The following is a 13,444-nucleotide window of genomic DNA, read 5'->3' as shown; positions in this document are numbered from 1 at the left end:
ATTAAATCCTAATGGAATATATCCCAAATACACTACAAAAAATAATTCTTTAGTGGTTTAAATGGTAAAAGCCAATGGTTCCTACTGGTATTTTAATAGAAACCATTAGAATTTCTGTGATGGTTTCCAACTTTTTTTAAGCGGGTCTGATCTTCTGTCCTTGTCTAAAGAAATAATTACACATACACATCATGCTTAATGTTTTATTATCAAGGTGAACACATGAAATTCATCAGTATCTGTAAAATTCACCTACATAAATGAGTTTCACAGCACTAACACTGGTTCAGCTTTGAACGCCTCGGTAAACACGTCATAAACGGGGCGTTAACATATAAGCCTTTGCATTTTATGGTTGTCAGCTTTGTTGCATTACATTTACTTCACCAGGAGATGGTGCTGTAATTTCTATCTGAATGAAGCTTCGAGTAATGAACCATTTTCGACACAATTGTATCAGAAAGCAATAATGCTTTGAAACGCTTCATTTGGCCATCACTACCGATGTGGCCTCACAAAATGGCAGCGCACTCTTGTTTACGTCCCAGAATGCACTGCGCAGTGACGTCGGTTGCCAAGCCCTATATGGATCAAGGATTTTAATGATATCACACTACACTTCAGGGCTGCGTTCAGCCCCAACAAAAAGTTGCAAAACGTTTTTTAAACGGGTACGGTGGTTTTGATGACGCAAAAGTTGCAACTATGGCAGCTGAGAAGGCCAATCTTTGTGTTCTTTTTGAAGAATCTTCGGAGCCTGATGAAATCAGTATAAATACGTGTTTAATACTGCAAAATACGCTCAATGTTGCAGTCACTGCCCTTGCCGTCCAGAATAAAAGAGAACATCCCAATCGAGTGAAGGGATTGTGGAAACTGTGGTTGCTAATTATTGTGATTCAACATTTGCCTCTCATTTCAGGATGAAAAGACAAACATTGTCAGATGAAGGATAATCCACTTCTTACCTTCCGAGACTGTCATCTATAGACTATATGACCTTATTATTTTTATTGTGAGTATTAGGCTTATCATTATTACTGATCACTGTTGATATTCGCACATAACTCTGCACAGAATGCTACATTTTAAAGTGATATGGAGGAGATTAGGAGGAGAAACGGTTAAAGATTAGAAGGAAACTGCAGCTTTACTGAACTCAACAGCTCTGGCTGTGATATAAACTAAACTCTATTGGCTATTTTTAAAAAGGGGAGAAGCTGTTCGATATGTCATCCCCCCGTTTCAGTGGAAATTACGTCAGCACAGTGTTTCAAGGCACTTCAGTGGGACTTTAAATGTAAAGTCAGCTTCATTTGTAAATTTAAGCATTAACACAGCATACAGAAGTACATATACTGAAGAAAAAAAAAACTTGTAAAAATCAATATTTCAAAATTATTAATTGTTTCTATAAAAGAATACAATTTAAGACGTTCTAAACATTCTAAAAAATAAAATAAAAAATCACACCTACAGTGAAAAACCACAACACACTCATATATGAAAACTCTCATAAAATCTTCACTCCATCTAATCTATGATGTTGTGAGGTGTAAAAGTGCTGCTTTATTTGCATAGTCACATTCTCTGTAACTCTAAACCACCGGTAAACTCCACCCTGCTGAACTCCAACAAACAGCAGATCACGTAGTCATCTGCGCTGGTTTATATAGTACAATCCCTCAGCAAATCCTCCGCAATGATTCATATAAAAGAGATAAAACAAATTCTCTGCTGCTTACGTAAACCTACGCACTTTTTTGATTCAGTTACTTGTCTTGAATAGTCAACAACATTGCAACTACAATTCAATTCCCAAGTTTCTTTCTTTCTCAGATGACGTTCAATGAAGTGCAAACAAGCTGTTTTTAACCCCACAAAGGTGCATCAGAAGGCCTGTTTCTCTAGGCTAGTGCGTGATGGATGGACTGGGAGGAGTGGTTTGGACGAGAGGATGGTCTGACTCTGATGGATAGATAGAGAGGAGGAGCTGAAAGCGTTCGCGTGTTAATGTTCCTCTGGCTGGCTGTGGGGAAGTCGCCTCCTCTTTCTCTCCTCTCCTCATCAGTTAAGCTTTAGAGGAATTTGATATTTCAAAAGCACTCACCCAGCTGTTACTCAGTGTTTACTGAAGGTAAGCCAACTCCATTTGTATAATGCATTTACTCTGTTTGTCCTTCTCAAGTTTTACATGTCTTCCTGTTGCATCTGGTAAATGTTAACCACTGCAGCTGAAGCAACTGTCTCGTCTTGCTGAACTTCCCTTATTTAAGTGGTCTTTGCAAACGCACTCAAGAACTAGTGGGAGACGTAAACTTGCAGTCTGATCACGCACATTCTACGAGGCACTTTTTATTATCCTTGTTCTCCTGAAAGGGGTGTGTGTGAAAAAAGGATTTCCAGGAAGGAAACCCTATCTTTTTTTTCTTTTCTTTTTTTACAGAGGGGATGGTAAAAGGAAAAGCAGTATGTGTGGAATGTTGTACCTAACGTTTGTGTAGAAATATACCGTTTGAGAGGCTTTCACAAGAGTTTAAAGATCATTTCTTAACTTGTTTTGAAGCACACATTTCTACAGGTTTCATTGTAGGGGTGAAAACAGAGAGAAGCCTCTTAGGAGCAAAAGCTGCAGTTTTTGTCATTTGATACTTGATGGTCAAACAATAGCATGCCTTTTCTTGAAAGTGAGCTCTTTTGTTTGTTTGTTGCAGATGAAACTTGTTTAAATGGAGTATCATTTGCATGTGTGTAGTTGTAAACGCTAGACTTTCAGCCTACAGGCAAGGTGAATGCTGCTGGTAAATAGTGAATGATATTGCCACAACATGCCTCCATTCTTGCATTGGCTGTTTTGTGGGTAAATGCAAATGCACCAGAATAAAGGTGCACTATGCATCACAAAGCAGAGGTTGAGAAGCAAAAAGCAGAAACGTCCAATTCCTTCTCAATTTTTTGTGGCAAGTTTGGTCATGCTTTAAACTCACACGTGCAGTTGGTCAGGCCACTGGACAAAAAAAAAAAAAAAACAGAAAGCTTTTGCACTTTGGTGCTGCTTGTGGAACAAAAAATCAAACTTGAAACAGCTACTTTTATAATCTAATTATGCATGTCTATGACATATTGTTGTTCATTATTTGAACGCACATGCCTCCATTCTTGCTTTCAGCATTAGCTGTTATGTGCAAATGTTAACTGCACCAAAATGAAGGTCCAATATGCATCACAAAGAGTTTAAGATGCATGCAGTTTACATGAGGCATGTACTAAAAGAGCAGGGTCATTCAGGAAATGCGCTTACTTTGAGATGAACGTGCTTAATAACACAGAAAATAACACTTTAAAAAAAAAAAAAAGGTTCTAAAAGGTGGTTTTCACAGAAATGCCATTAAAGAACCAATTTGGGTTAAGAACCTATCAGTGAAACTTTTTCCACTATAAATAACCTTTTGTGGAATGGGAAGTTTCCATGGATGTTAAAGATGCTTCAGGTTCTTCAGGTTCTTCCATGCCGTTAAGGAACCCTTGTTTTTAAAGGTGCAATAACCGATTTCTGAGAAACACTATTGAAAGGGAATTGGACAGAGGGACACAACACACTTGTGGCCAATCAGCAGTAGGGGGCGTGTCCACATGTGATGGGGGAGGAGAGAAAGTGAGTGAGAGGGATATTTGAAGAAAGATTGTAGAAAGAGAGATGGCTGAGAGACCTTACAAAAATGAAAAGCTCAGAGGAATATCACTGGAAAAAAATAAGAATTAGAAAGAAATAAAACTTTTTTTTCTCGCGTTCCGCGCTACTGCTTGAACTGAGGCGCTGATGCTTGAACTGAGGTGCTGATGCTTGAACTGAGGTGCTGATGCTTGAACTGAGGTGCTGATGCTTGAACTGAGGCGCTGATGCTTGAACTGAGGTGCTGATGATCTGTCACGTCACATTTAAGAGCGTCAAAACACCATTTATTGTTTGAATTTTGTGATAAAATGGACAGAATTTGAAAGATGACACTTTGTTTCTTTTTAGAAGTAACAAAGCACAGCGTTATTTGCGATTATAGGGTGAGAGGTGCGCTACAAATAATGTTTAGTATAGGGAAAAACTGCAGATCTGGCAACCCTGCCTTGAACTACAGGTAATACATAGGGTCAAATAGAGCCTCCTTTTATGTAGCTGTTAATGCATTATTGTCGCATTAACTTGCCCTAACTAACTCAACACGAGAGATTTTCCTCACACACAGTGTGAATTGCTGTCAGTCATGCTTTACGCACCCTTTTGATTGACAGGATATAATCGGCACTGATCATGGGCTGTTTTTAAACAATCGGCCAATGGCTTTTTTAATAATTGCTTTTAGCGGCCGATACCGATTGTTGGCTGATACATCGGTGCCTCTCTAATATATATCCATTTTACTGCAGATTGTTGCTAGTGGAACGGAAATAAACCTTGAAACAAAAATTTTTAATTTTAATTTAATATAACAGTTTAATCAATTGTTCATTATTTGAATGCAAATTCTAAAATGTGGCTAAAATGTGATGGTGGACATTTCAAATTGATATTTTTTTCAGCATGGGTATTACTCAAATTCTCACGCTCTTTCTCATATATTTTTTGTACATTTCTACTTTGCTTTCCACAGATGGGAGAACAAGACCCAAGTGACAGGCTGAGAGAGGACCAACCGAAAGAGACGAAGGAAAATGGCATGGGAGGTTTCTCCCAGTTCTCCTCAAGCGTACGCACCATGGTGCGCATTCGCCAGAAGTACCTGGCCATGAAGAAACGGCGTCTGGAGATAGCAGCCGTGTCGTCCCAGAGCTTCGTTTCTCCACGGTCCACCAGCCCAAAGGTTTTCACCTTTGAAAATCTTTACGATCCTGTACCCAGCACTTCCCCACGCAAGCGAAAGAAAAAGAGGAAGGGTCGGGTCTTGTATCCGAGCAACAGTTTGAGAGCCGTACCTACAAAAGAGAGCAGCCGTGCAAAGAACTGCCTGTACTTGTTGTTCATCATTGTCTTTCTTCAGATTTACAACGCCATTGAGAACTTGGACGACCACGTGCTCAAATATGATCTAGAAGGCCTGGAGAAGACCATTAAAAGGGAAGTGTTTGGCCAACAGGAAGTGACAGAGCAACTTCTGGGTCATTTACATGATTATTTGTCAACTTATGTACACAATAAACCTTTGGTGTTGTCGCTTCATGGACCTACTGGAGTCGGGAAGAGCCACGTTGGGCGGTTACTGGCTCAGCATTTCCGCTCAGTTGTTGGCGATGAGTTGGTGATGCAGTACTTTGTGCTGCACCATTGCCCAACAGATGACGATATCCCACAATGCACCAAATCTCTGGACTCTCACGTCTCTGAAATGGTCACACAAGCTGAGGAAGCGGAGAAGATACCGGTTTTCATCTTCGATGAAGTGGAACACATGCCAAGGGAGTTGCTGGACACGTTGCGAGACCTGATTCATTCCCAAAACAACAATGAATACTTAAACGCCATCTACATCCTCATCAGCAACCTGGGACATGAAGATATCACCAAGTTCGTCCTGCACAACTCCAGCGTCTCCGTCTCAGGCCGACTGAGCTTGAGTCAGGAACTGACACCTTGGTTACGCAGTTACCTTCAGAGACACCACATGCTGTTTTTGGAAGCAGAGCTCCTACCATTCATGCTTTTGGAGAAGAGCCACGTAATGGACTGTTTTATTGACGAAATGTCCAGGGAAGGATTCTACCCGGATCGATCACATGTAGAAAGACTTGCAGAAGAACTATCGTACTATATAGTTGGCGAACATGAGTTTTCTCACGCCGGATGCAGGCAGGTTGTGGCAAAAGTGAACCTTCTCTGAAACAAAATCTGCCGTGCAGATGAACAACGTGAGGGACCCTTCCATGATTTTTCATTTCAGTGTATATTCAACATATTTTTTGTATATACACAACTGGTCAAAAGTTTGGGGTCAGGAAGATTTTATGTTCTTGAATGAACCCTCTTCTGCTCACCAAGGCTGCATTTCTTTGCAGTAAAAACTGTTATATTGTGAAATATTACAATTTTACAAAATATATTTAAAAATGTTATTTATTTGTGTTATGGCAAAGCTGCTTCCAATTTTTATGGAAACGATGATCACAAAAAACATGATACCGTTGGATATCGTCAAGTTTCTTTGATGAAAGTTCATAAAGAACAGCATTTATTTGAAACAAATCTTTTGTACATTATAAATGTCTTTGATCAATTTTTATGCATCCTTGCTGAATAAAAGTATTAATTTCTTTCAAGAAAAAAGTACTGACCCCAAACTTTTGAACGGTAGTGTATTTGTCCTCATACATTTACTGTGAAGCATGTCCATGAAACAAGTACAGCTGTAAATAACACAAAACAATATTCAGTTGTTCTTTGTTTATTAGAATTTCTTAATTTCCACTGGGAAAATTAGGTAAAAAGACCAAGAGAATTGTAAAATAAGTGTGTGTTTGTGATTGTGTGTGTGTGTGTGTGGAAAAAGCAGTTGGTATGTACAATGCATTGATATCTGTGCCCATAGTGTTTAATGATTAAATTACTCTTTTGTACACCAGAAAAGTGGGTTGCTAGCGGCATTTTTCACACTATACATAAATGAGTGTATAAGAAAGTGTTGCAAGCTCTAAAACAAGACACCGGCTGTCTTGTTGGTTTCCTGTAAGTCTTGTCTATGCCTAAAGCTCTATAAGTGCGGCGTCAATCTAATGCTTCATCGTGAGAAATAACCTCAACTACCATCATGCAATTTCTGACCTTCACTCATCAATGTGATAAAACAAATGTAAGTGCTTAGCATGCACTGACATCTCCAGAGAAACCCTCCAAATGTTTCTACCATGCTTGCAAATTTACCGCTACTTGTGTATTTTGGTTTGCTGCAGGAGCTCTACGTAAATATACGACCTTCATTAAATAAATTAGCAATATTTTTTCCCTTAGAAGGTCAGATGTTACGGCCGGTCGAGATCGAATCACTCTGCTCCCACAGACTTGCAAACACCATCAACATGCCGCTAAGTGTTATTAGTCATCGAGTGCTAAGTGTGATTCAGGAGGGTTGTGAGGGATGACATGAGAATGGTCTCTCGTCTTCAGTGTCTTCTGCACTATGGCAGCTACGCTTCCAGCTCAAAACCCAGTCCAACCTTGTGTCCGCCGGAGTTGACGTTTTTTCCATCGATGAGAGCCGAGAGAGTGAGTTTCACCCCTTGACAATGAGAAAGAGAATATGAGACGTTAAAAGGTTAATAAACATCTTAAACAACTGAAACACTAGTGAAAACATGTTTGGAATGAAGAACTAGTGTGCTGAATGTACATTCATGAAAAATTGCTGTTTTTGACAAATTTTTGGTGTAAAAATGTATATTGCAACAATAAACATTTTAAACAGTAGTATACAACTTTTTTTTTTTTACATGATTCCACTATGTTGCATGTTTAATTCAGTGAAATAAAAAAAAATGTAATCAATTTTAAGTACATTTAATAATGTCTCAACTTCCAGCAGAATAATCAACTAATTAATCAAATTAAAAATCACTTCTGCCTCATTCTTCACTGAAATGCATTGCATTATGGGATAAAGCATACCCTGCAGCGCTCTGCTTGTATATTGAACATTTTGGCAAATGTGCATTCTGTGCATATGGAAAATTCACAAACTGTGCCCAGTTTACATACTGCAGAAATGCCGAAGAGATCATAAACAATAATTATAACATGTTTACCAGGTCGAAGACTCTGAGTGTAACCAACTCCAATCAGACTGGAATTGTTCACTTTGGCCTGTTATAAGAAAATAATGATAAATCATGGTCAGGTTGGTCATTCCAAGCTTTAAAAATGTAATATAGCTTCCACACACTCAAGCTTTTCCATGTATTTATTTAAAGAAGAATTTATGCAGTTGCATGTATGTAGAAGCTTCTAGTTTCATGTGTTGCTGCAGAATGTGTCAGAATAATGTAACGCGTGTGCATTTGCATTCTCCACATTGCTGTTATATGCAACAGAACTACATGCTTGCACTGCATTGGCCAAGAATTTGTGTGTCAACTTACAGTCAACGAGGCGTCTTTATCTAGCTGGTACTTTGCAGCAATTCCGAAGCGCGTGTTGTTGCTGCCGGTGGTCCAGGCCAAAGTGACGGCCGTCTCCAGCTGATCGCTCACCTTCTGATAGACTGATCCTCCAAACTCAGCTCCATCATTACTGGTGACACATGATGACACAGTTCATCTACAACATCCTTGTATACTTTCTATCTATCCACACACACTCCTGCATCACACACTAGCACTCAATGCTTCAAAAGTTTGGAATAATTCAGACTTTTAATATTTCTGAAAGAAGTCTCTTCTGCTCATCAAGGCTGTATTTATTTGATCAAAGATACAGTAAAAATAGTGAAATATTATTACAATTTAAAATTACTATGAGAATATATTTTAAAATGTAATTTATTCCTGTGATCAAAGCTGAATTTTCAGCATCATTACTCCAGTGTCACATGATCCATCAGAAATCATACTAATATGCAGATTTGCTGCTCAAGAAACATTTTCTGATTATTATCAATGCTACTTCATAGTTTTTCTGGAAACTGTGATACACTACCAAAAGGGGTAAGCAAGATTTTAAAAATAATAATAATATTTTTATTCAGCAATAATGCATTCACAGTAAAGACATTTATAATTTTACAAAAGGTTCTATTTCATACAAATGCTCTTTTTTTTAAAACTTTATATTCATCAAAGAATTCTGTAAAAATGTGTCTGGTTTCCACAAAAATATTAAGCATCAAAAACGTTTCAACGTTGAAAATAATAAAAACCATTATTAATAATAAATAATCAGTGACATTGAAGACTGGAGTAATGATGCTAAAAAGAGTTTGTCATCACAGTAATAAATGACAATTTAAGTAATTTTTATACCAATTTATATCGACTATGCATTCTGTATGCATTCTATTTCATCAGGGCCCGAAGAAATATAGAGCTGGGTATCATCAGCGTAACTGTGAAAACTAACATTATGCTTCCTAATGATATCTCCCAAGGGTAGCATGTGTAAAAAGCAACGGTCCTAGTACTGAGCCTTGTGGTACTCCATACTTAACTTGTGATCGATATGACATCTCTTCGTTTACTACTCTTCGATAAGTGTGATTTGAACCATGCCAATGCAGTTCCACTAATAGAAATGTAATTTCCGAGTCTATTGAAAAAGGATGTTGTGGTTGATAGTATCAAATGCAGCACTAAGATCCAGTAACACTAATAGAGAGACACGATTGGATGACAAGAGCAAATCATTTGTAACTCTAATGAGAGCAGTCTCAGTACTATGATACGGTCTAAATCCTGACTGGGATCCTCGCAGATCCCATTTCTTTCTCAAAAGGAACACAGTTGTGTGGAAACTGCCTTTTCTAGTATTTTCGACAGAAAAGGTAAGATTCGAGATCGATCTGTAATTAACTAATTCTTTAGGATCAAGTTATCAAGCATACAAGTATATGCATACATGCCAACTTTAAAACCCCATATCAGCTGTTTCTGTGTTGTTTTCTGATTCTTACACGTTGGTGTGAAGCTGGAAGTCTCCGGTCTTGTATCCCAGAGCAAAGTTATTTTGCACCAGTTTGGACTTGGCTGTGTCGAACGCCATCTGGTAGCCCGCGAGCCAGCCTTCGTATCCCAGGACCGCTGAAGAGTGCACAACTGGACCCTCAAAATCAATGTCACAGCTCACGTTGACAAACTCACACTTGTAGCCGGTCTTCAGTTTACCGCTCTTCTTACTAAAGAGAAAATAACACTGTCAAAGAACATAATAATTAAACCGACCTTGATGCGTCAGACATTAACAACTCACCTTGTGTTTGGGACAAAAGACGTATCCAGGGCCACTTTCAACCCCTGTGCAAGCTGAGGAGACAAGACACAAGATTCATAAGACAGGTATTCAATGCGCTGAACGTGATTTCAACAAGTGCAATAAGTTCCAGGAATGTTGTTCCTGGATCAACAAAATATTCAGGATTCAGGAGCACGTCTTGGCAAAATCACAGTGACCATTTTAATGCTACTCTGCAAACGAACCATTTTGATCATATCCTATGCAACTCAAAGGGGTCAAAGGTCATGAGGAGAGTTTGATCTACTGACCTGGTCTTCCACAGAGACTTCTGTACTGAGCATGTTGTCCGTGTTCCACTTCTGGTTCAAACTCAATCCCAGATCCTTCATTTTATACTTGGTCTCCAAACTCCCGCCGGCTTTTCCCGTGTCCGTGTTGGTGGATCCGGATGTGTTGAACTCCTGCAGTTGATTTTTATTAATAGGAAGAAACATTTAGGCATGTATCTGTGCCCATTTTTGAGCTGTACATTATATTGTTTTAATGTCTGATTTTGAAGTTTCCATAGTTTGTAATTTTGTTGAAACAAACAAAATAGTATAGATGGATAATATTGGACATTATTTGTCTAGTAAAATTATTATTTTTATTTCTGATATAATCATCACTATTATTTCTGAATAATTTTCATAAATAAATGATCTATATCAATTCATCAGTTGATATTTGGACATTTAATTGTTTTTGTTATATATACATATATATAATATAATGTTGTATAATGTTATTATATATATATATATATATATATATATATATATTATTAGTATTTAACATTTTGAATGAACTTGTATTTAAAAAAAGTTTCCATTTTCTTTTTAATTTTAGTTTAAGTTTTACTATTTTTAATTTGTTTTTCATTTAGTTTTAGCTTTAAATTTTTTCAGTTTTAGTTTTAGCAATCTAAGTATTTCAAGTCAAACATATTTCTAATATTCGTTTAAGTTTTTTTAAGTTTATCTGATATTTACATTTCATTTTATTTAACCTTATATCAATTAGCGAAGTGATTTTTTATTATTTTAGCTTTAGTTATCAATAACTGACAACCCTGTAATTATCAGCTAAAATAATCGGTCAGAAAGTCTATATTGGTGCATTATTAAAATGATGAATAAAAGCAGTAGACTCTTATGCTGAAATGTGTATAGCAGGTGGCTCGTGACATTACCGGATGACAGATGGCAAGTGATGTGACAGAATTAAGTTTATTTCGAATGTGACCCAGAAACACAGGGCTGATGGGATGCGACTCAATTCATGTTGGTTGTGTAGTCAGAAAGAGATGATTCAAAAAACGAATTCACACATGATACAAAAATAGTTTCCCACAGATCACTGTCTGTCATCAAGATAAACAAGCAGTTCCGTCTGTCTGGTAAATGATGCGTGATGGTGACCACACGAAACTTGTCAAATCACACAAACGCCCTGATGACAATCTTACCATCTAAATGCATTTCCCAAAATGATGCATCAAAGACATAACAAATTGTGTTTATACATGACAATTAAATATTACAATAATGAAATTTGCTTAATTGTCATGAGAATAATGTCTCATTACAAAAATCGAAAGATTTTCTTCATGCAAAATATAATTTTATATTATATATAATATAATATTATAATATAATGTTTTTTCAAATAAATCAACAACTAACTCACCACTCCATTTTGAGATTTAGTCTTGAGGTCCAATTTAACAATCCCAAAACCTGCAAACAAAACAAGCACATGAATTACTGTACAATGCAATTCGTCTCGTGATGCAAAAGCATCATTTGCAGGAGTGCGGAGTGAGTGTTCTTACCGTAACCCTTGCTGAAGACGTCCTTGGCCGCTTTTCCCAGGTCTGAGTATGCAGGAGGAACAGCCATTATATCTGATATATAAACCAGAGGGAAAATATCAGTATCTGTCATCTGAACTAAATATCATAAATATACATGTCATGGTATCAGCATGTCGTAGTAATAAACTGCACAAGAAGAAAAAACAGGGGATCAAACCACAGATAGAGCAAACCCACAAAATTGCATAATCAGTAACCAAACACATGGTGTGAATGTAGTTAGTAGTTGTTCATTTCCTAGCCTTGTTAAGCAACCTGTCCTGTTTCTGACTGCCAACTCATGTCATCTATGAATGGTGTAAAAACATTGTTTTGAATTGTATTTTGACACTTTTACTGTGCATCTATTTTTACATGATTATATCAGTGAGGGTTTTTTTAATTGCATGGGCCATAGACAGCATTTTAAGGCATTAAACACACCTGACACCTCAAAAAAAGTTGTCTATGTAGGGCAGGCGTATTAAGTGACATGACATGCATACTGTAACCCAACAGAAACGCCTTCTATTAGTAAAATAACATATTTGCATTACTGAACATTTGAAATTTTGAAAATTGAAAATTTGCATTTTCATGTTATCAATGTGAAGCTGCTTTGATACAATCTGTATTGTAAAAAGCGCTATATATAAAAAAGGTGACTACATGAGAGGCAAAGAAAACAGCTCAGCATGTTTATTCATGAGGGGGTGGGATTTCAAGCTTGATAATCTAATCAAGCCTTAAGACTTAATCATATGCAGAAAGCCTAAAGTGTTGCACAGAGAGGGCTAATTTAATCATTATATGGGATATTTAACAGCACAAAAACTACAAAGCTGACTAGGAAAAAAGTGTTTTAATGTGAAATAAGGTGGGATTGTGCAAAGGAGCTGGTGTCTGTTTCTCATTAACTAACACATGCTGCTATAACAACACTATACAACCAACTGGGTCAATAATATTTAAAGCTGCATGGATTAAAGCTACAATCTAGTGAAAACAGGATGGTAAATTCATACCGAGGATGATGTTGTTGTTGCTGTTGAGACAAAAATAAAATGATGATGCTAAATGAAAGCAGAAGCTTTTGAGTGTCCTGTGTTTCAGAAGATTTGACACTAACAGCTACAGGACAAAGTGAAGGAGACAAACTGCGCATGCGCACTGGCGTCACGAAAAAATATTTCTAAATAAAAGTCCCCGGAAAAATAAATAAATAAATAAATAAATAAAAAGTTATGGGGTGTTTTTTTGTTTACAACAAACAAAGTGGTCAGTTTATTGTAACCTTAATCTCCACAAAACTACAATAATTTCTAGCACATACATAGTAACTGTTTTGACAGAATTCATTGTGATCACCATGGTAAAGTTTTGAATGTTTTTTTACTCGGGTTTGTAATTTGTCATGTTTAAGTGTTATTCTCACGAACTCATGCATTAAAGCTCTAAATGCAGGCAAATGAGAGAAAGCAGAAGTTGTAGTTTACAGTTAAAGTGAAGGGCCATTAACATCACTGCTCCATTATTATTCAAAAACACACACAAACACTTACCAGCAGATGTCATCACATTCACATAATGCTGCTTTTATCACACACATACACACACACACACAC

The 13,444-nt window shown here is 37.1% G+C and overlaps 2 protein-coding genes across 2 annotated transcripts; one reads left to right on the top strand and one right to left on the bottom strand.

Moving 5' to 3' along the window:
• The first annotated feature begins 1,998 nt into the window (after window positions 1-1,998).
• Window positions 1,999-7,528, top strand: tor4aa (torsin family 4, member Aa). Its single transcript, XM_084105623.1, has 2 exons — window positions 1,999-2,137; window positions 4,647-7,528. The coding sequence occupies exon 2, from the start codon at window positions 4,647-4,649 to the stop codon at window positions 5,868-5,870; it is 1,224 nt and encodes a 407-aa protein (XP_083961749.1). The 5' UTR covers window positions 1,999-2,137; the 3' UTR covers window positions 5,871-7,528.
• On the bottom strand, window positions 6,416-12,991 carry LOC311077057 (non-selective voltage-gated ion channel VDAC2). The gene is made up of 9 exons (XM_084105624.1): window positions 12,845-12,991; window positions 11,799-11,870; window positions 11,654-11,703; window positions 10,234-10,386; window positions 9,941-9,993; window positions 9,645-9,866; window positions 8,119-8,269; window positions 7,786-7,843; window positions 6,416-7,262 (listed from the first exon to the last, which is right to left on the bottom strand). The coding sequence occupies exons 2-9, from the start codon at window positions 11,863-11,865 to the stop codon at window positions 7,171-7,173; spliced, it is 846 nt and encodes a 281-aa protein (XP_083961750.1). The 5' UTR covers window positions 11,866-11,870; window positions 12,845-12,991; the 3' UTR covers window positions 6,416-7,170.
• Window positions 12,992-13,444: the final 453 nt, after the last annotated feature.

The sequence above is a fragment of the Abramis brama genome (assembly GCF_963993115.1).
Source record: "Abramis brama genome assembly, chromosome: 25".
NCBI lineage: Eukaryota > Metazoa > Chordata > Actinopteri > Cypriniformes > Leuciscidae > Abramis > Abramis brama.
This window is presented reverse-complemented; position numbering and strand designations above follow the sequence as displayed.

Coding starts and splice junctions, on each gene's coding strand:
- tor4aa (XM_084105623.1), top strand. CDS start 4,647: ATGGGAGAACAAGACCCAAGTGACAGGCTGAGAGAGGACCAACCGAAA.
- LOC311077057 (XM_084105624.1), bottom strand. CDS start 11,865: ATGGCTGTTCCTCCTGCATACTCAGACCTGGGAAAAGCGGCCAAGGAC. Junction 10,387..11,653: donor CTAAATCTCAAAATGGAGTG/GTGAGTTAGTTG, acceptor AATCAACTGCAG/GAGTTCAACACATCCGGATC. Junction 9,867..9,940: donor TCTTTTGTCCCAAACACAAG/GTGAGTTGTTAA, acceptor TTTTCTCTTTAG/TAAGAAGAGCGGTAAACTGA.